Genomic DNA, 22,541 nt, shown 5'->3' with positions numbered 1-22,541 from the left:
AGCACCTGTCTGTAACTGCTTTGCCACCTTTAAATTGACACTAGGCTGCCTTTTACAGGGGGACCAGGCTGTTAATTAAGTGGCTTAATCTCATGTAGCTTTAGATGTCCGTAACACAGATTTCTATTCCTTGATTGTTCCCTTTATATTTAGCATAAGAAATGTTTTTCAACATCTATTGTAAGTCACAATAAATTGTAGCTTGCACATGCCATTTACTATAAAGAGCACCTAGAATAATTAACTTAGAATGTAGCTGCCTACCTTTAGTTTTATTAATCCCCTCCACTAATGCCTTCATAAAAAGGCTGGGATGTAAAACATCCCACTAAATGATTTATTAGATACCTTGGTGAGTGACTGCTAAGCTTGAAGTCCTTCTTGTTAGGTTCAGACTTGTACTTGCTTGAGTGTACAAGAGATCTGAGAGAACTATTGCCAAAGGAAACAGGGGATGGAGGATGCTATTAGGTGCTTACTAATCAGGAGTTGGCTGAGATGGTGAAGCACACTGGCCAGTTAGGCAGCAGTAGAGCACTAGAAACCTGTGCTATGTGTGTCATTCAGAAATACACTCTTTCTGGAAATGTGACACCTTCAGAAAATGAAGGACTGTTGCATGTAGTTCTGTGTTCCAGTGCAAAGAAGAAAATTACCCCATTGACCCTCCTTTTCCTTCTCAGGAGAAATCAGCAACGTGCCATAGATTCACTGCAGTCCACCCTCGATTCTGAAGCACGGAGCAGAAATGAGGCTATCCGGCTGAAAAAGAAGATGGAAGGGGACCTCAATGAGATGGAAATCCAGCTCAGCCATGCTAACAGGCATGCTGCAGAAGCAACAAAGTCAGCACGTGGCTTGCAGACACAAATAAAGGTACTTGGAGAGCTGCCAGTCCCAAGCACCCAATGGTAACTGCAGACTGGGTGCCATGACCACAGAGCAAAACAGCAATGGTGATGGTACTTAAGAGGGAAGCTACTCCCAAGCATTTGCAGGGAAAGCCCTTAGTGATCACATCTGGCATAAGAGAATACCAAAGTATGGATTTCTTCCAGGACTTGTATACAAGCTTGATGAGATCCAGTCATAAACCCCTTGCTAGCTACAGCCTCTTCTAGGGGCAGAAAACTACTGCATGAGGAACTGAAAATCTATTATTTTCTTGTGAGCTTGCAAGTCCTTTAAAAGTGGAGAGCAAGTCAGTTGGCTGGGGTAGAGAGAGTGTCTATATATTCAGCTTTGTTGTATGCTTCAAGTTTGTAATAGCTGAAAGAAAATGCTAAAATAAATCTTAAGTCATCACCTCTCCCATGCCTGAACTGCTAGTTCTGCCTTGAGCAGAACCATGAGCTCTGACAGATTTGAACACACAGGCTTTTCCCCATTGCACCACATATCACTAAGCGGTTCAGCTTACAGTGATGGAGGAAACCTTCCTCCAATAAAGAAACACTGAAATTCTTAAGGTGGGCCCCAGGCAACCTCTGCAATCTGGGGTCCTCCCTAAGCACAGCAGCCTAAACTGGAGTTGCACCAGTAAAAAACCCAAACATCTGCTTTGTTATAGGAGCTTCAGGTGCAGCTGGATGACTCGGGACACGTGAATGAAGATCTGAAGGAGCAGCTGGCTGTCTCCGACAGGAGGAACAATCTTCTTCAGTCGGAGCTGGATGAGCTGAGGGCTTTGCTGGACCAGACTGAACGGGCGAGGAAGCTGGCAGAGCACGAACTGCTGGAAGCCACTGAACGTGTGAACCTGCTTCACACTCAGGTTGGCTTTTTCTGAGCTCTCTCCCTCACTGGCTTAAACTGAGCCTTGTCTATTAAGCACTGACACTGTTTGTCCATGGCCATCCTTGCCCGGCTTCAAGGGTGGAAGTGAGGGAGAGGAAGTAGTTCACTCTGTACATATGCCACCTCACTCCCTTCAAGTTAGCTGAAATTTATGATTCAGCCCACTGCTTTAAAGTTTCTAGAAAAAGCAGTGATGGAAGTTGACAAGAGTAAATTTGATTTATTTCCTGTAAAACCGGTTTCCTTCTTTAGTTAAGCCATGGCTCGAACGGTGAGGCATTTATTTGGAAAAGCAGCAATGCTTTTGTGCAGTGTGCTGAAGTTACTCAGCAATGAAAGCTGCAGAGGCTGGATTCTGACAATAGACATATTGTGCAGGACAGGAAATTACCCCACAGCAAAGTGTTCTCTGCCACAGTCACAGATTTTCATTAGGCCAGGCATTTAGACTTTATCATGATGGACACTGCAGTTTTTACAGGGTCATGGAGGGTCATGTCCTGACACGCCAGCATTTCTCCTGCAAAACCAAAGCTTCTCCCCAGCAAATAATGGTCAGAAGGAAGTGAAAACATGCTACAGGCTGGCAATGTTTTGAAATTATTCTTCCAGCCCATTGAGGACATGGGGCTTCTGTTTTAATCACCTCATTGACTGATTATGGATCGTTATTTTTCCAACATGAACTGCCTTACTCATTCTTCTGTTTCAGCCTTTGGCTTATTATTTTATCTGAATCAGAAGCTGAATATTTACAGCTTTGAGAGTATTTTTAGTATTTCCTCAGTCTGAAGCTAAGCTATGTAGTAAAGGCCAGCCCCTTCCATATACCTGGCTTTCTCTTCCAAAATACTTCTGTAATCCAGAGGATGCAAAAATCAGTAAGCCTTGGTGTGCTAAGGTATTTAAAGAAGTTATGTCTCTAATAATCACTTTTCTCCTTTTCCACCATTCCTTTGGGGAAAACTTAATAAAAGAACACAAGCCTGATCAATCAAAAGAAGAAGCTGGAGGGTGACATTTCTCAGATGCAGAATGAAGTGGAGGAATCGATCCAGGAGTGCCGGAATGCAGAGGAAAAAGCCAAGAAAGCAATCACAGATGTAAGTAGGCTGGTTCCTTGCTCACTTCTTTTCAGTACAGCAATGTCTTAGGGCAACCAAAGTCACCATTTCTGTGCATGTGACAAAGCTCATACAGGCAAAGCTCTCCACAGTTATCTGGCAGTAACTGATGGAACTGCAAAATAAAACAGGCTAGAAGTAAAAAATCCAAATATCCTCCAGATATTTGGTTTTGGTTGTTTTGCTGGGTTGTTGTTTTTTTGTGTTTGTTTGGTTTTTTTCCCAGGAATGCAGGGTAGGTTTCCACTGATCCTCAAAGTCTCAGGTCATGTCACCTTTGAATCAGGTAAATCAATCACTTGGGTAGGCTAAAACAGTCAAGACTGAACTAGCACTAACTAGTGCTAGTGAGAATCTAGAAAGAATTGTAGGGAGAATCTCCATCATTTATTGGATGCAGGGAGAAACATAGTTACAAAGGATGAGGAAAAAGCTGAGCTGCTAAATGTCTTCTTTGCCTCAGTCTTTACCAATCAAACTGATTGTTCCCTAGACACCCTCAGTAAGTTTGCAGGTGACACCAATTTGGGAGGGCGTGTTGATCTGCCTGAGGGTAGGGAGGCTCTACAGAGAGACTTGGACAGACTAGATCGATGGGCCCAGGTCAATTGTGTGATGTTCAACAAGGCCAAGTGCTGGGTCCTGCATTTGGGCCACAACCGCCCCATGCAATGCTACAGACCTGGGGAAGAGTGGCTGGAAAGCTGCCCAGCAGAGAGGGATCTGGTGGTTCCCATTGATAGATGGCTGAATATGAGCCAGCAGTGTGCTCAGGTGGTCAAGAAGGCAAATGGCATCCTTGCTTGTATTAGAAATAGTGTGACCAGCAGGACCAGGGAGGTGGTCGTCCCTCTGTGCTCGGCATTGGTGAGGCCACACCTCAAATACTGTGTCCAGTTTTGGGCACCTCAGTATAAGAAAGACACCAAGGTGCTGGAGCATGTCCAGAGAAAGGGCAACCAAGCTGGTAAAAGGCCTTGAGAACAAGTCTTATAAGGAGCAGCTGAGGGAACTGGAGATATTAGTCTGAGGAAATGGAGGCTGAGGGAAGACCTCATCAACCTCTACAGCTACCTGGAAGGACATTGTAAAGAGGTAGGCGCTGGTCTCTTCTCACAAGTAACTGGTGATAGAACAAGAGGGAATGTCCTCAAGCTGTGCCAGGGGAAGTTTAGACTAGACATTAGGAACAACTTTTTCACTGAAAAGGTTCTTAGTCATTGGAACATGCTGGCCCGGGAGGCAGTTTTACCATCCTGGGATGTGTTTAAAAGTCACCTAGATGTGGCACTTGGGAATATGGCTTAGTGCTGGCCTTGGTCTAGTAGGGTTAATGGTTGGACTCAATGATATTGAAGTTCTTTTCCAATCTAAGTGATTCTGTGTGAGTTTCCTGATGTACATAGAATCTGATGTGAGAAACAAAATTACTGAATCCCAAACCAATATCCTAGAGCTAGGTGTCTATTGAAAAAACATGACGCTTGAGGTGCCAGGGGGAGAGATGGAGTGCATTCTTCCTCTAGGAAAGACATGATTTAGGCAGATAGTTGCATTTCCCACAGACTCGGAGAAATCTGTATCTTCAGAGTTCAACTGAACTCTGAATACCATACCAACAAATAAAATGAAAGCTAAAACTGAAGGTTTCTGTGAGTTATGTGTTTGGAATGCCTGGACGAAGCTTTTCCTGTACCATGGTCTTTACTGTTTCTCGGCTGACAGCACTATTACTGCCTGCCAGCAAGAAGATACAGATTGTCCTTGATTCAGCTCCAGCCTGGATTGCAATGACTGCTGTCTTCTGATGACTGCTTAATAATGGTTATAAAATCTGTAAATGGCTGGCACAAACATCAAATTAGGAGTGAGCTAATTGGCACCCTTGCTAGCTGTCTTGCAGAACAACCAGGAACTATGTAAGATGTTGAAACTTTTCCATCCCAGCTCAGACTGCCAAAACTGCTTTGTTGGTACAGCCACCCAGGGAACTCTTGTTTATTGCTGTGCAGCTAAATTTGTTTGCTAGTTTTATTTTTAATGTACTCCTTTCCAAGAGCTCCAAACATCAAGAGCAGATTTTTAATAAATTCTAGGTAAAATGTCTCTAATGGATGTCACAGGCTTACTTGTAGGCTTTATAAGTGAGGATATTGTATAGGACAGATACTACAAGAGGGAAAAAAAAAAAAAAAAAAAAGTGGTGGGAGAAATCTTAAAAAAATCTTAAATCACAGCATTAGAATATGGGGGGGGGAAGCCTCCAAAGCTATTATGTCTTTGTGTTTAAGGCTCTTACGTTTTTGTGTTTTTTTCTGTCCAGTCAAGATATGCACACACAAGTTATTCTCTGGAACTTTGGGTGCAGTGAGTGATCTGAATGGTGGATAATCTGTAACTGATCTCCCATCATATTTGTTGAGATATAATTCAATAGCATATGAGAGGGGCTGTAAAATGTGGCTGTTTTTCAGGCAGCAATGATGGCTGAGGAGCTTAAAAAGGAGCAGGATACTAGTGCTCACTTGGAGAGAATGAAGAAGAACATGGAGCAAACCATTAAAGATCTCCAGAAGCGATTGGATGAAGCAGAACAAATAGCTCTGAAAGGTGGCAAGAAGCAGATCCAGAAACTGGAATCCAGGGTAAATGTGTGGTCAAAATATGGACCAATATCTCTTATCTCTTAAAACTGAATCTTGGTAGGTGCCCTCGGGCTGGCTGGTAAGTTCATAGAGGCCAATAAGGGGTGCTATGAACACTTTATTGTTTTTCACAAAATGTGGAGTAGTTCTTGGACACATGCCTCCCCTTCATCATCTAGTTATGATGAGCTGTTGTAGCACAGGAGCTGCCAAGCCCTTGTTAAAAAACAAAGCCAAAAAAGCACACGACATCTAAAGCCTCTGCAACGTTTGCTTCAGTTGAACTTTTTTGGCTTTTACATATGCCTGCACCTTTGACTGCTAGTGCAGCTTGAATACATTTATGAATAAGCAGCATGGAAAGGTTACATTTCGATCTGTTCTTGAAACTCAGCACTCTGAAGATGCTAAGAAAATGAGCACTTCTTGAACTGTCAACTGCATTATCTGCTGCTTTATATATATTTAGCATAACAGCAAATGTTCTTTTTTTGCAGGTTCGTGAGCTGGAGAACGAACTCGAGACTGAGCTCCGTCGCAATTCGGATGCCCAAAAAGGAGCCCGCAAGTTTGAGAGACGCATAAAAGAGCTGACTTACCAGGTATGCTGAGGACCATAGTAAACCCTAGGTCACTGTCCCGGACAGAACGGAGGGCAGACAAGACCTATATGCAGTAATCAAGGTTTATTGCATATAACATTGAGGTCTTAATTATTCTGGACACAAGGCACAGGTACAGCAAAAGCATAGGGAAATTGGGAGATCACAACAAAAGTGCAGTTTGGATGCAAAGGGTATCTCAGCAGTGAATTTTACTACTTACAGTTAGATCAGACAACAAAGGTTAACCATTAACTTACTTATTAAAAAATTCTACACTAGGCCTAGAATATTAATTACCAACTTTAGAGGATTCTACAGTCTTAAACTTAGTAATGAAGATTACTTAACATTAAGTTTACTAATAAAGACAATGGAAGAGTTAATAACTCTCACCTTTGCCAGGCCACAGCTGGGTGACCCTGGGTGGATCATGACTCTCAAAAATCAGTTTCTCTGGCAGGCGTCCTCACTGAAGGAGAGAAAGTCCAGCAACCTTCTGGGAAAGTGTACAGAAATCCCCCCGATCAAAGATGGAACCAGACTTTTATAAAATAAAGTGGATTGACTGCTGTCATTTAACCATTAGCCATACCTCCCACATCTCTCATTGGAGAAAGAAAGGAAAACAGGAGAAAAAAACCCATGAAGGCCTTGTTCCCACCAAGCAGACTCTTTTGTTTTTCTGTTCGTTCTTACTTATGTCCATTTCAGTCCTAGTTGTGGCTGGCCTGGGCTCCGTGTTCAACACCAGAAAGCAGCTGGTGTTACAAACATCAACTTGGCCTCTGTTTGTACTTTTCAAGGTTGTTACAGGCTCAGAGATTGCTAAACCTTATCCCTTCTCATAGGAATCTTTCACTTCAGGCCTGGGCCTTCAAAACTGAGAGACATAAGCAGTTGAATCATAGAGGGAAACTGAGACAGGCATATTGAGAGATGGAATGTCCTGCTACGGTCACTGGAAAGAAATATGTTCTCCCTAACAGTGTCTTAAGTTGCCTCAGTGTTTCATTGAAGGATGAAGGGTGGCATTACCTAGAACTTTCTGATTATAGGAAGCTTTAGGGATAAGAAGAACATCTCTTTAGTCCTACCATCATCTTCTGTGACTCATTGTGAATAATGTTAGAAAGCCTCTTTTGCTGGGATTTGGACAGTTTTAGCGCAGTATTAATATGGAGCAGGCTTAGATGACTATTCACACTGCAAGAGAAGAAAGACCCCAGCTGTCTCTCAGCTGTGCTGATCTTGCTGAAAAGAGAGAGCAGGATTCAGTTGACTCTAACACATCACTCAGTGTAGGGTTGCCCAGGCCCAGGGCTCTGTCACCTATTGGTGAGCAGCAGGGTCTAGTTGTGAGCCTCCTGCAGGTTTGCTAACAGCTGCTGTTGCTACTCGCCTTTTGAAAAATATCTTCAGCACAAAGCGCTGATCCTTTTCCTTTCAACAGCAGTCTTAAGAAAATAATCCCATCCATCTGCTTTAGGAGTTTATTTTGCCTCCTACCTGTTATTTTACTGTGACTTTTGTATGCACAGAATACCACACACGGGCAGAATGAGCTGGTCTTTCTGCTTAGGGACTGTGACGGCTTAAGCCTGGCTCCTTTTACCAGAAATGGTTCCACACCAGACATTAAAGTATGCAGATTACTTGTGTTTCGGCACACCCATAAGCCAGTTTCATTAAATAATGACACACTCTATAATGTCAAGTGTGCTTTTTACCCCTGTGGGAGGAACTCTGTGTTGTATTTATTGTATATACCTCTGAAAGTATGTGCACATACATATCTGTGTTTATACACATCTATATTAACATACCTATAAGCCTGCAGGCTTATACACATCTTCAATCATCCTATACACAGGTTGATCATAACATGGCTTGTTTGTGTTTTGAACTTCATGTTTATAAAATTATATATATATAGCAACACCTATTTAATTGTGGGAGAGGCTTTAGGCCTTTTTACACTGTCAACCCAGTTAATGGTGTTTTGTTGCAGTCAGAAGAAGATAAGAAGAATCTGGCCAGGATGCAGGATCTGATTGACAAGCTACAATTAAAAGTGAAAAGCTACAAGCACCAAGCAGAGGAAGCTGTAAGTAACACTTTGGCCTTTTTACCTTTGAGAAATTTGCTGTCCTAAACCCACAATCTTTGATCCATAAAAGCTTTTAGTAAAAATACACTGTGTGTGTATTAATATTTTGTTTTTATTAATGTATTTTATATTTTTATATTCATATAAAGCCTCTGTGTATAAATGTATTTATTATATATAAAAGATATAGTATATGTGTTGAATGTATTTGATAAAAGGTATCCAATTTTATCTTAAGAGTACAGCATAATTTGCAAGAGAAGGGGGGGGAGGGAAGTAACAGGAAAGACTTTTTCCCTCCTAGTCCCTCAGGAGGCATGTTAAAAACCTCCTAGTTCAGTTAACACAGAGAATGCCACTGGAAACATCAAGTCTGTAAACCAACAATCTCAGTTCTCCAGGAGGCAAGTGGCTCCCATACAGCTGTGACCTAGTCATGCTGAGCACTTTCTATCCTGCTTGAAATGGAAAGCTTTGTTTCATGTGGATAGGAGGAAATCAGCTGCATTGTTTTCTCTCACCAGGAAGCTCAAGCCAATCTGTACCTTTCGAAGTACAGAAAACAGCAGCACGATCTGGATGATGCTGAAGAACGGGCTGAAATAGCTGAATCTCAAGTTAATAAACTGAGGAGCAAGTCAAGAGATATTGGCATGAAAAAGGTATGGCTATACCATATGGGGTGAATATGACCGTTTAAAACACAGTAGTGGATGCTATGTATGCAGGAAGATCTGTGAAATCTCTTAAAGTAGCGTGGTCTAGAATAAAATCTTGTTTTCTACATAAGATAAGCTTTTAGGACAGCAATCTGATGCTTCAGCAAAATTAATTCTCTGTCCTTTTGATGTTGTCATATTATCTTCTGTGCTCGACTGGTGATTTTGGGTTTGTTTGGGTTTTTTGCAAGGGATATTAAAAAGCTCCATCTTTTTCTTCCTCTGATAATGTAGATTACTATCTATATAATATAGCCTGGGGATTACTCCACTAGCAGATTGCCAGGTATTTTAAAATTGCTCTTGCAATGAACTTGTATTGATTCAAAGAGCTGGATGAAAAGAAAATGTGAGTAATTAGTCGCTGAGGTGCTGGGTTAGTCATTATATATTTGTGGTGCTTTGCACTGGAGCACCATGGTAGCAGAGTAATATTGACAAACCTAAACGGTGCTTAAGGACTTGGTCTAGAACTGAAGGCCAACCTTTGCTTATCTATGCTTGCCTTGTGGCAACCAGAGCAAGTAAGAGTGGGATTGTTACTTGTAGGCATGGTAAAAAGAGAAGCTATATCATTACTTTATCTGTTTTATTAACAAGTGAAACATAAACTGCCATGCCTAGCGCCATGTAAGATTTATGGAAGTGGCAGCTCTTGAGTCAAGAAAGAGGAAAAGAACCACAACTTTCTGTATAATTTTGGTATTCTTATCACACTTGATCCCAACACCTTCCTTCTCTCTCCTGTATCCACTATTCTGTGGGAAGAAACACTGCAGTTTCTGCTTTTATATTGGGCTAATAAAGTCGCCTTTGACTGATATAAATGACTATATTTCCACTGCCTAGAGCAGAGCTACATTAAAACTACATGAAGATCTGGTCTCTCACACATTTATGTATGATGGAAGCAGTACTGTAACTGAAGCTCAAAATAAGTTTTGCAGATTTTAAGGGTAAAAAAAAGTCCACATATTTTTATTTAAACTATTCCCACCCCATTAAAATAAAAAAAAGTTTTTAAAAAAAAAGTTCACAAAGCCATAGAATCACACACACATAGAAATGAGTAAACCATGAGATTAACTATTTTTTTTAATACAGTGCTGTTTATTCCCTGTATCCTACAGGCACCCACTTTCTACTTTAAATATACAAAAGTCAAAGAAAAGTGGATGTCTGTTTTTGTTAGTCAGATGCTAGTTTGCCAACACCAATTCTAGCTCTGGCTTATAGCAGAGTATTACATTGTCAAAAGATGGGCTAAATGATACACCTGGAGGTGTCATCTCTATAAGAAGGCACTTGTAGCAGTAATAGCAGTAGCTGCTGAAAGCATGTTCAGGCAGTGAGTGCTGTCCCAAAAGCCATGACACATCTCCCTGGGAGAAAGAAAGGCACTGGAGAGACTGCTTTAATCATGTATCATTAGAAATACCTTGTCTACTGCTGCTATTGCCCACATTCCTGGAAATGCTGGGAAGTGTGTGTGGTTCAGAGCGAACACCACCATCTATTGAAACAGGGTTGTATAGAAGTCATCTCCTTTCAAGGGGATATGTAGTCCAGCATGAAGACTAGAAACAAGTACTGTTAGCTGAAATAAGATGGAAAAGGTTGGCTAGGTTGGTGCTTGTCTATTTCAGATACAAACTGGTAATACCAGGGAAAAGAAGCATTCACAAAGAGAAGCTTTTATAAGTTAATTATAAACTTACTCTAAAACCCTCCTCAACAGTTCAATTTTTAACAGTTGTATACTTTCTCAATTGTATTTCAGGTTCATGAAGAGGAGTAAGTACAGTCCAAGCTGACAGATCCAAGAAGATGCTTGTTATAATCAGGCACAGCTGAAAGCAGATCTACAAAAAAAAAAAAAAAAAAAAAGGGCACTTACAGAAATAAACATCAAGTGAAAATCCAAAGAGACTGTATAGTGAATTCCATTAATTTATTTTTGTTTCTATTTTGCCAAGCCCCTGGGATCAGTAAAAGATTACACATTGCCAACATCCTGCTTCATTATGTTGGAACAAGTCCTAATTGGCAGATCTCTAACAAAAGCAAAACCAAGGGCAAGTTCAGCCATGCTTCACAGCCTCACGCATTTCATGTACAGATTGTTAAAGCAGCACAGATTAAATCTTTGCAGTAGGACAGCCTTCAAAGCATGGATAACCAAGATTCCATATTGCCAGTCAGTGTCTGTATGAATTTTGTAGGAGAGCAGAAAGTCAACTTTTTCATATGAACATTCAGTTTAGAAGCTTCCACTACTACCAACCAAAGGACTTGAAACTGTAAGTTGCAGGAGAGATGCAGGAGATGCTGTGGAGGGACATGTCTCATTAGAACTGCCTGTGGCTCAGAAATAGCATGTTTTCTTAAATCTTTTCTGCTTTTAAACAGGGCAGTTGTCTTTGCTTGAAATTAAAATACTAAATGAAGTGCAAAACTGTAAGCCTTCTCCTTCCCTCATACGGAAAAAAAAACAACAGATCCTTCAAAACTGATTTTTTTTTCTGTGAAAACAGTTATTGTCCCTTCAGGATCTGCAAGTTGAAATTTTTCATGTCAACTCCATATATACAAGTGTCATTTGACATTTTTTTTCTGTATCAGTTTTATTGATTGTTACTGTTGCTTAGATGATCACATTTCGACGTGGCTCTAAGTGTAAACTCAATAGGGAAGATGAAGAAACTATTTTTTCAGCAGCAATCTCAGTAGCATCTGTGTGCACAGTGAGGAATCTTCTTCTGGTATGTCAAGGTGCTCATAAATTATCCCTTCTTCTGCTTCTAGTCAAAACAAAAAATGTTTGTAAGAACTGCTGATGTGTAAAATTAATCCTCTAGTAGGAACAGAAAAAGGCACACTAATTTTAAAGATAACTCCATATTTTCTATTTTAACATTAGCTGAGTAAAATAAACAGTCACATAAACAGTGCTGAAACATTCCTGTTACTTCCATCTCATCCTCCATCAATGTAACCAGAGTAACCTGTGAACTGCTTCCACTTCCTCTGATAAAAGGCTTCAACAGGTCTTTTGATAAATTAATCTCACTTACATTTTTTAAATTAAACAGCTGCATCTCAAAAGCTGCATCTCTAAAGCAGGTTACCATCAAAATTGACAAGCATGCAAGTGAATCTCTAGTGAGAGAAACATAAAAAAATACTGAGACTCAACCATTTTAGAGTTGTCTTCCTGGTGTGTTCTTGTCAAATTTCATGGTAACCAATGTAAAGTGGGGTCTAGAATATCTCTCTGCCGGGACATCTCTCCACGGGTCAGCTCATTACACAGGGCTGTGCCAGTGTCCCAGTGGAGCGATGTCCTGGTGTGGAGACATCCCAGCATGGAGCTGTCCCTTCCCAGTAAAATATCTCCTGAAGCTTACTAAATTCAGACTGTGACAAAATCTTAGAGATCCAGGAAGTTTGAAGGTATATCTCTTACATAGACACAGGAAGATACAACCTAAGGATTAAGCACTAAAGTTCATTTTTAAAGGATACCACAACTGCAGAGGAAAGAGACAAAATGCCCTAAGACAGAGCCAGGCTGCTATAAATGTACAAGAAAAAACATGCATCCACTTCAAGATGCTGTACTCTAGTAAACAGGAGAGATGTGTGGAGAGATGAGATCAAGGACCATGTTGTGAATGGGAAATGATGGCAGATGAGACATACATGCACAGATCAAGATTTATTGCAAATAACTGAAGTAGAAAGTACAAGCACAGTCAAAAAGTAGGGAAATTGGGAGATCCGAACAGAAGTCTGAATGCAAGAGGTATCTTTACTGCTTATAGATCAAACAATAAAGGTAAACCATTTAAATGCTAGCACCTTACTTATTATCAAGTTTTATACCAGACCTATAACATTACTTATCAATCTTACAGGATTCTATAATCCTTAAGCTTAATGCTAAAAATTACTTAACATTAAATTTACTAATAAAGACAATGGAAGAGGTAACATCTCTCATTAGTCCTACTTTCCATCAGTAAAAGCTCATAGGTAAAAGCTCATCCTTTCCTTCTCTAATTATTGCAGCAATTTTGAATTGTACCCATAACTGAGTTTGAACACAGGTCAGTGCTAATGAGGTGTTGCTGTTGAGCTGTTTCTTAAGCATTGGCCAATTGCTGGAGATTATTGTCATCTACTCTAAGTTAGAAAAGAGAATTTAGGCTAACCATTGGTTAGTTCCTAAAGCAAATAAAGAATACCAGATGACATTGCCCCAAGAGGACCATCCAATACAGGATGTATCCAAAAAGGTGAACATTCTTATTCAATGGCAGAAATATCTACTTGCACAGACAATTCCACTCTCTGGAATGACCAAGAAAGGTTAAGCAGTATTTATTGTTGCTCAGTTAATTTGACTGCATGTGGTCCAACCTTTGAAATTTGTGGGGACGGAGATTTTCTATCTTGTATTTGTATAGTGGAACCAGAGGTTGTTGTGGGTTTTATTGGCGGTGGTTTTGCAGTATCTGTTTTGAATTTGAATGACAATCCAACAATATCATGAGCCCAGAGACAAACCACATAAATGGGCTGTACTAATGTAAAACTGTACCAACAATCCAATTCATCTGAGGTGCAGGGCTCTCTATCTTTAGCTGCAGGAGTTAATGCCATGGGATACACAGAAATCAGAGATGCCTTTTTATAGGTGGTTCCACTGATCATTTAGTATCCTATTTTTCATCCTTTCTCCTTTGTTCCCTGAAGTAGGTGAAATCTCCAATTCTCTGCATCCCAGCCTCATTCTTCTCCTGTGTACACTTTATTTCCATGCATAACCACAGTGGAAAGATTTAAATCTTTCAGGTCAGGATATACCCCCATGCTTCCAGCACACAATGTAAGCTTGAGACCACAGCCATTCTGAGGTTTTTTGAACACAGATTTTGAGAAACAGGATTGTCAGGGTCTGGAACAGTAACATGAATGTTGCATTGCTGCTTGTCATGTGGTGTCAGAGGTAGGATTTCTTGCTGAGTCATAGTTGCCTCCACCATTTGGTAGGATCCTGTAAAAGAAAAGAGAAAATTGCCTCTGTGGGGAAACGCTGAACATGTTTCCCCATTTGAAAAGAAGAAAAATCCATTGTGAACTGATCGTATATTTTGTATTTATTATCACTTTGTATATAGTCTGGGGTAGGAAGTGTAGAAAACCAAAGACAAAGTCCTGCAATAGTAGTTGCCTGTTTTAAAGGCAATCAGTAATCCAGAAATAAATGTCAGGCCCTGCTTTATTAGACCACTAACAGGTCATAATACACTGAGTGAGGAGGCTCAAAATTTGCCTGGCGCTTATGGGTTTTTTTAATTCTTTATCTTCAAGGAAATCTAGGCTTCTCTCCCCTTCTCCCCCTGCCCCATTGGATGTTTTCCACTCCAGGCCTGGATCTGCAAAATGGAGAGACAAAAGCAGTTGAATCATAGACCATGATTCACACCATATGGGTATAAGGGTCTCCTAAACAAAGCAAATAGTGTAACTTTTCACAGTGAAGTTTTGGTGAGCTTCGAAGTTGGATACAGTTGAAACAGTAATTTGAGCCTCAGTGAAGAGTATGTGCACTGCTTGAAGGAATTCGCAGTTTGGTTTGGGCTTGTTTTGGTCTTAAGCATCAGTGAGAGGAAATTAACTAGTTTGTTTGCTTTTAAATCAAGTTACCAGAAAATATTTGTAAAGGGTATATAACTTTTCATCTTTTTATAGAACACAGGAAAGCACCTAGTCAAGAGAAGGTCATGTTAACATTGTTGCAACCAAAACACCATTGCATTAAGGTACCAAAGGGGACCTTATGGACATAGAAAATAACCAGGATGAGGACAATTTCTTTATGCTGAGACTCATCATTCTACATTTTCAGTCTTTTCATATGCTTTAATCCATGAAAATCAACATTCTATTTTGGTCAAACATTCAAGATCTAGATTTAAGCTTAATACTACCTTCAAAAATAAATCCACTAATGATTATACATACCTTGATTCAGAAACTGACTACAGCGAGTAACACTAGAATGATCACTCCTAACACAGCAGTCCGGGTGTTACTTGAATTTTCTTTAAATATACAGATTAGAAGAAAAAAAAAAGTTTAACAGCTCTTTTTACCACAAATCAATATTCACTATTGTTCACTAAGATATATCAAAGCCAAGATTTTTCTCTTATTTATAATCTAAGAGCTATGATTTAGGGATAATGTATCATTTTCTTTTTAATGTTACTAATGCAATAATGTTCAAGTTACTTGACTAATACTAAAGGACTTTAAAGTGATACTTTAATGACTTAAAAGTGTGAATAGCTGAAACAGATTATTTTACTTAATTGCACTGATACCAAATTCCCTACGTGCTCACGTAATTTGATTTGACAACTTCTTAAAAAAATTAAATTAAAAAACACTAAACAGCCCAGCATTGTGAATGCTGCCTCTAGGTGCAGTGCTCAGTGCCATTAATGTTACTGCTGCTAGCAGAAGCAACTCAGTAAGCATTACCCAGCCTGGACCACAGAATTAATTATTTCTGTTGCAAAATCTCTGCAACTTTGATATAAAAGGTTTCCCAGCTTCACAATGCAACCATCTGGGTGGGCACAAGAAGCAGCAGACTCTCAGGAGGGTGGTTAACAACAGGTTCCACAAGAGGTAAGAGCCTGTCTGGCAGAAACCTCTGCACAGCACCAAGTGTCTCATTACTCCAGCCAAATTCAACAACGTGAGGACACTCGGATGTGGAGGACTCATTCCTTTAAGTACAGTTCTTCTACTTCAGGCTCCCTTTCCACTGCTGGAAATTCTCATCTAAAGAATTTGAAAATTCTACACTCTTCTGGGAAGTCCCTATAGATGTCTAGCAAACAGCTCAAAAATGAGAACTGCCAAAACCAGAGCATTTAGCCTTGTCATTGCCTTTAGCTTGGCTTTGTCCCCACATGCGGACCTATGCTCACACTTCATTAGTTCCTTTGGCAGAACATCTTTTAACTGCAACCTTTCTTTACACAGGAGAAGGCCTCTGAAATAACTGCAAAATCATCTCACTTTCCTGCTTAAAAAGGTCTCCTTTTCAGTTGCACTTGGACACCTTTCAGATGTTTGAGCAGCTTGTGCTATGACCACTATCCAACATACTGATCTAGCTTGTCCTCTTATGTCCTACCTGCTTGCCTGCTTTCAGTCTATGCTGCCACAAAGATACTCCTCTCTCGGGTAAATTTCTGTTCTGTATAATGTATTTCTGTTCCATGAGTAGGAAAATTCTGTGAGCAGCACAGTAATTTAGCCGTTAAAGAGAGGATTTTTATCTCCTATGGCTGTTGTTGAAGGCATTTGTAGAGAAAGATCCAGATCATATCTGGACTGGACAAGTATGTGTGTCTGTCTCCAATAAAGGTACTGGGTGGCTGATAGACTTACACGTGTAAATTAGGAGCATCCATTAAGAGTGTAACTCCTTGGAGCTTTTCAGTGCTCTCCACTTCAGAGGCACAGTATTATGCTTACAGGATTAGGAAGATCATGCTGGATGTTAAGCTGCAAGGATGTCTGTTTGACTTAATTATTTTGTTTAGTTTAAATCCCTTCCTTCAGATTGCATATAGCCACTGCCATTTAAAACACACCTTACAACAAGTTTTCAGACTGAAAATAAGTTGTCGTAGGGGAGGGGTGTGAAAGGGAGACAAAAATATGCAGTTATTATCACTTATTGTAGCCCCTTTTCTGCTATATTTCCTTTATTTTTCGTGTCCTGCAGGCTTGTTTCAGTTTCTCCTCCTTAAAAACCCAAACCAAACACACAAAAAAGCTTCCCTATATTAGTTTTCAACCTTTTAGGTGATTGTATTTAATTACATAAAATGCCTATGTGCATTCAGTGAAAGTTTTCAGTAGATAGAAAGTTAATCTGTAAGCCTCCTTGAAACAACAAAGCAATGAAATAGCTGTAACTAAGACTTCACAGCTGGAAATTTACTATGATTCGTAGAAACACAGGCATGCCTACAAACATACATATCCCCAGGTCTAAAAATGCCTGCTGTGTAGAATTAAAGCTTTGGAAATAACAATTGTGTGCTCTCCACAACAAGGTTTCTTCTGCAAGTACATTTATACCACATCTTTGGGCTTCCCTTCATCTCCCTGCTATCTTTAAAATGCTGTTAGCAGAACATCTAGGACATGATTCTGAGAGTTTTAGTGTGCCCTCAACACTGAGGGCAGTCAGTAGCAACTGAGGGCACCCACTGATTTTGAGACCTTTGCCCATAACAAGCTGCCAATTGAAAAAAAGCAACTGCAAGTTTTTAAATAAATACATTTTAGGCAACTTCCCCCCCCGGGCAAATAATAAAATATCTCTTCTACACATCCATGCTAATTACGCGAGATTATTTTTCTCAATATTTTTTCAGCTTTCCGATTCCCCTCGCTGGTCCCCATCCTGCAAAACTGAAAGAGTGGCAACTTACCAACTTGCAAAGTTGTCACAGTAAGTTTTGTGTAGTGAGGTGTTGAAATATTACAGAGGTATTCTCCACTGTCACTTGCAGTAAGATCACGTAGCATTAACGAAAAGTCAGTTTTGTTTATTTGGGCTCCAGATTTGGGCTGGTAAGAGTGAGATGTACCATTGAAGAAGGCCAGGATCTCTCCATTTTTATTTTTCCAGACAACACTGGAACCTTCAGTATTTGCAGCGTTATTGCTGGTTTTGCAAGGAATTACAGCGCTACTTCCTTTCACGCGTGTAGCTTGGTCTGAAACAGAGAATTGAAGGACCACCTCTATTTTTTTTAAATACTATGAAGGTTATTTAGACATTTTCTGATTTTTTTCTAAAGTCCAATACTTGTCTGATAGACAAATGGCAAAACATATTTCACTATTTTTATATCATATTAAAACATCACAGTGTATTTCTAGAAGCATCTGAAGATTTTAAAATCAAACCTACCTTACATAAAAAAATTATCAAATTTGTTCTAGCTATACTTACAAAAATTATTTTGTTTTCATTTGCCTATTTCTCCTCTAAGTTCAGCCCAATCTAAGTGTTAGAAATGAAATGTAGTGTTGTTTCCGCATCTTGGTGTTAGGAATGCAGCGTTGTTTTCACACCCTAGTGTTAGGAAGATAATAGTTTGTTTCTGCCCTAGTGAAAAAAAAACTTTATGGTGATTGAAGGGAGAAGGGAGCTATCTGGGCATTCCAAGGACACCGAGGTGATTTATGGTCCAAGAAACTGAGGGACTTAATTGGGCTCCATCTGAGGGAGCTGAGATACCTGCACATGGTGAAGGCCGTGATAAAGTCAGAACAAAGTCACTCCTGTGTTACTCTGCGGGACAGGATGGCACCAGAATGTATAAATTGTATACATGTAAATGTAAATGTACATGTATAAATCATTCTGGTGATTGGGAAGACAGACAAGGGGGCAAGAAAGGTCAGAATTAAACCTTAAAAGGTAAAAAGTAAACTTCTAGAATGGAATTTGTAAAGAGGGGTGGGAAACTTAAAGCATAATTAGAAGTGTCGGATAGGCTGTAAACCCTGGACTACTCAGCCAGTGGGGAAACAGGGGAGTGAACTTTGCATCAGGAATAGGGAATATAAACTGTTATTCACCTTACTATCAGGTGTGCCTACTTGTTTAGGTCACCCATTCTTGCAAGAGTGTAAATAAACTGCGCTTCGCTGAAGGATCTGCTCGGGCCTATTCATGGGCGTGACAAAGGTTTCTCATATAAGTTACTGTGTAAAGTAGCATGAAATTCTTTATATAGGGAGCAGGGAGAAAAGGCAAAAAATCAAATACTTGCACACGTAAAGCAAAAGGATAAAGCTGTCACAACATAATTTAAAGAATAAAAATATTGTATTTTGTAGAAATAACTTTCAGCTGTGGTGGACTTGCGTACTCTCCCTGTCTGGAGCACTTGTGAATAAAAAAAGAAAGTAGGAAAAAAAAAAAGTAAGTAGAAGGAAAGAGCAGTTAAGTAGAACTAATAGCTGATGTATAAAATACTACTATACTACTATACTACTATATACTATATACTAATACTATATATTAATACTACTATAAGACAAATTAATATCACAGCACAACTATCAATTTGACAGCAGGGATTTGCTGCATAGGAAGGAAACAATGGATGGGGCTGTAGTGGCTGGCAGTCTGCTGGAGAGGAAACAAGTATGTTATTTTGACATGGTATAACCATACTCTGTTTCTGCATGTGGATCTGAATTAATACAGGTGTGGGGCTAAAAACTATAACGACAAAATAAAACTGTATTCTGCAATACCATTATATAAAGAAAAAGAAAACAGTATATTTTTAAAATCTTCCAGTGAGAGGACAGATGCATGCAGGGAAATTCAAATAAAAGTGTAATGAAATGTACCTTTTTCCCTTATGGATCAGAAGGATAGATTAACAAAACAGACATTAAAAGTGCACTTGTTACCTACTACAATGCCATACTTGAAACCTTCCATAGTTGCAAGCTATTGTCTTTAAGTTAAAAACTACACTCTTGTTCTAAAGCATATACAGGGGATTAGGAACTGAGTGTGTCTGGATGCATTTTAAAGAGAAATCAGAGTGATGGAAGCAGCCATGCATATCTCACAAGGGAATTGCTCTCACATAGCTCTTGATCCAATTTAAAATAAGAAACAGGAGAGGTTGAAAAGTACCAGTTACTTACTTGAGCTGAGTTTCCAGTGAAATTCTGGAGGATGAAATCTTATAGCCCTGTTTTTCCTTAGCTAACAAAATGAGCTGCTGTTTGCTCAAATGCAAGCATCACTTGCTGCTCTCCACTCCTATGCATCCCTGGCACTGAGCCTGGGTACTTAAGAACACAAGAGTACAAAGGAAAGATCAAACAGTACCAAAAAAGCTCTTGCAAAAGATGGGGAATGGGCTGAGTAAGGAGCACACTCATCTAGAGCGGCAGGCAAACTTTCCCCTCCCTCATATAACCCACAGGTTCACTAAGGCTCCCATCTATTTTCTCCACCTTAATTGTTTTCTTGATCTAGTGTAAAGTCTGATTACTATACACCTCTTGAAATGTGAAACTGGCATGGAAAAATGCTCAGAGTAAAGCTAACTTCAAGAAGTGTGAGCTACCCCTTCTTAATACTACTTCTTGGACAGGTTGAGAGAGCTGGGGTTGTTCAGCAGGAAGAAGAGAAGGCTCTGGGGAGACCTCAAAGCAGCCTTCCAGTACCTGAAATGGAGCCTACAGAAAAGCTGGGGAAGGACTTTTTACAAGGGCATGTAGGGATAGGATGAGGGGGAATGGTTTTAAACTGAGACTAGATTTAGACTAGATATTAGGAAGAAACTCTTGACTGAGGGTGTTGAGACACTGGAACAAGTTTCCCAGGGAGGTTGTGGATGCCCCCTCCCCTGAAGTGTTCCAGGCCAGGCTGATGGGACTTTGAGCAACCTGGTCTAGTGGGAGGTATCCTTGCTCACACAGGGGGTTGGAACTAGATGATCTTTAAGGTCCCTTCCAACCCAAAACATTCTATGATATTGTAACTGCCTTGTAATTGTAACAGAAGAGTGGTGCATCCTTCTGCATGGTCGCATATCTGTGTTGCTTCACTGCAGAAATGCTGTCTTTAATTTGGCTCTGAAACCAGCTGTGACATTCAGTAATGTTGCAGGAAGAGACTTCTGCTCACTCTTACCTTGCATCTTCCATTCAGCCTTCCACTCTTCATGAGGGAGACTAATATGACAGGAGTACGGATAAGTTGTGTTTGTGATGTTTTTTTCACTTCTAAGAGAATAGAGAACTCCAACCCTGTTTTTCTCCTGATGTGTTTCTTGGACAGTTGTATTGCCTTGCATCCAGGATATACGTGGTACTGGATAAGTGAGAAAGGCATAGCATTTCAGCACCTTTTCTGTGCTTTGGTATTCCAGTGCATAATATGAGGAAACTGTAGATGGGGAAAAAAAAAAAAAAAAAAAAGTCAATCCTACTACTTTCAAAATCCTTTTAACTTTATTAGTCTTCTGAAACACCATTGGGGAAAAGAAATATAACTGAGAGAAAAAAAAAAGTGTTTTATTTCAGAAGAAATCATAGCATTACTTAATGTCAATGTCAAGGTCTATACTGTTCTGAGAAGACATGCAATGTTTTAAAACTCAAGTAAACTACATAATTAAACCCTAGAACACACAGTTATGAAAAATACCGCACTGTAGTTTTTCAATTTGTGTTATAATGTTTCACCAGAGAAAATTAGTTGCTTGATAACACCATCAGATCCAAAAGGTGCTCTGTTAGGTTGGAGAATTTGGATTTCATGTGAGAAATAACACAAGAAAATCTAGTGGTGTCCCATTTCCACTGGTGTGAACCAAGCACTTGTAATGTCTTACTAACCTCTCACGTGCAGCATGACGTTCACTTCTGCTTTAGTTCTCTTTGTTCCCACATAGCAAGTATAAAGGCCCTCATCAGTCACAGTCAAGTTACTAAGTTTCAAGGAGGCATCTCCACTGGGAATGTTCTGGTGGGAAAGGTGTGTTCGCCCTCTGTAATCTGAATCTTGGTCTTTCAGCTGATCACTCTGGTGGTAGTAGCTGTGCACATTTTTGTTCCCTTTCATCCAGTGAATTACTTCATCATTCTCAGGAGTGAAAGCACAAGGGAGGATGCAATCCTTGGAAAACAGCCCTGTTACTGTTATATGTGCTGTAAAACCCAAAACCCGTAAGTATATATGAGTAAGTTAAATCTATGAGCATATTTCTGCCCCTTCCAACAACAACACCACCACCACAATGCTCTGGCAGGCAGCACATTCTTACCAAGCATGCCAATGGCATTTTCAAGGCTTTTCTGTAGCATGAGTTACTGGGACAGCAAAGGTCTTCAATGAGTTTCATCAATATTTTCCAGCAGAGCTTTCATATTTGAGTTTATAATCACTCTAAGTAGACACCCTGTGTAAGCGCTCACATACTCAATTCAGCACACCACCACCTCAGCGTTGAATGCATTTCCAAAAGCACCACCTTCAATCTCAAAACCTGTTGAGCTGCATCTTATTACTTTCTCAATTTCATATTAATGATGCCACATTGCAATGACGCAGGTTACTAATAACCTCACATGATGCCAAGCAGTTGTACCATCACAGCAAAAACAAGGACCAGGGCCACGGGACAGAAACATGGACAGGTAACAGTTTGGGTGCTCAACATGTTTGATGGCCATCCATGCAGCCATCTTCCAAATGGCTATCTTTTGTTTCAGGAGTGTTTTACATGACCCATAATTGATTATTTACCCTTAATAAACAGAGTTTAAATTAATTCTCCCCTCTTAAAAATTAGTAGTAACTGTATTATTTTAAAAAAACAATAGAACAATAACCTACCCCAAAGTCTAGCAGCTGTGTGAAATATATAGATGAGAAGAAATGTTATTTTCTGTCCCTTCAT

At 39.9% G+C, this 22,541-nt stretch overlaps 2 protein-coding genes across 2 annotated transcripts in view; one reads left to right on the top strand and one right to left on the bottom strand.

Annotated features, from left to right (window-relative positions):
• The window catches only part of MYH15 (myosin heavy chain 15), a 50,206-nt gene extending 39,288 nt beyond the window's left edge, over positions 1-10,918 (top strand). Inside the window, exons 35-42 of the mRNA XM_051611675.1 lie at positions 684-876; positions 1,571-1,774; positions 2,775-2,900; positions 5,396-5,566; positions 6,064-6,168; positions 8,180-8,275; positions 8,803-8,940; positions 10,778-10,918. Of these exons, the coding sequence (XP_051467635.1) occupies positions 684-876; positions 1,571-1,774; positions 2,775-2,900; positions 5,396-5,566; positions 6,064-6,168; positions 8,180-8,275; positions 8,803-8,940; positions 10,778-10,795 (1,051 nt within the window). The 3' untranslated portion in view covers positions 10,796-10,918. The remainder of the gene's footprint in view (positions 1-683; positions 877-1,570; positions 1,775-2,774; positions 2,901-5,395; positions 5,567-6,063; positions 6,169-8,179; positions 8,276-8,802; positions 8,941-10,777) is intronic.
• Positions 10,919-13,942: 3,024 nt separating this feature from the next.
• HHLA2 (HERV-H LTR-associating 2) lies at positions 13,943-22,541 on the bottom strand. Its single transcript, XM_051635459.1, has 6 exons — positions 22,460-22,541; positions 21,478-21,789; positions 20,771-21,025; positions 17,526-17,813; positions 15,028-15,107; positions 13,943-14,056 (listed from the first exon to the last, which is right to left on the bottom strand). Exons 1-5 carry the CDS (start codon positions 22,539-22,541, stop codon positions 15,034-15,036), a joined length of 1,011 nt encoding a protein of 336 aa, XP_051491419.1. The 3' UTR covers positions 13,943-14,056; positions 15,028-15,033.

The sequence above is a fragment of the Apus apus genome, chromosome 1 (assembly GCF_020740795.1).
Source record: "Apus apus isolate bApuApu2 chromosome 1, bApuApu2.pri.cur, whole genome shotgun sequence".
Classification (NCBI taxonomy): Eukaryota; Metazoa; Chordata; class Aves; order Apodiformes; family Apodidae; genus Apus; species Apus apus.
Note: the sequence above shows the minus strand (reverse complement) of the source record. Positions and strands in the feature narration are given on the sequence as shown.

Coding starts and splice junctions, on each gene's coding strand:
- HHLA2 (XM_051635459.1), bottom strand. CDS start 22,541: ATGAAGGGACAGAAAATAACATTTCTTCTCATCTATATATTTCACACA. Junction 21,026..21,477: donor CGTCATGCTGCACGTGAGAG/GTTAGTAAGACA, acceptor CCCCATCTACAG/TTTCCTCATATTATGCACTG. Junction 17,814..20,770: donor GGCTGAATGGAAGATGCAAG/GTAAGAGTGAGC, acceptor TCTCTGTTTCAG/ACCAAGCTACACGCGTGAAA.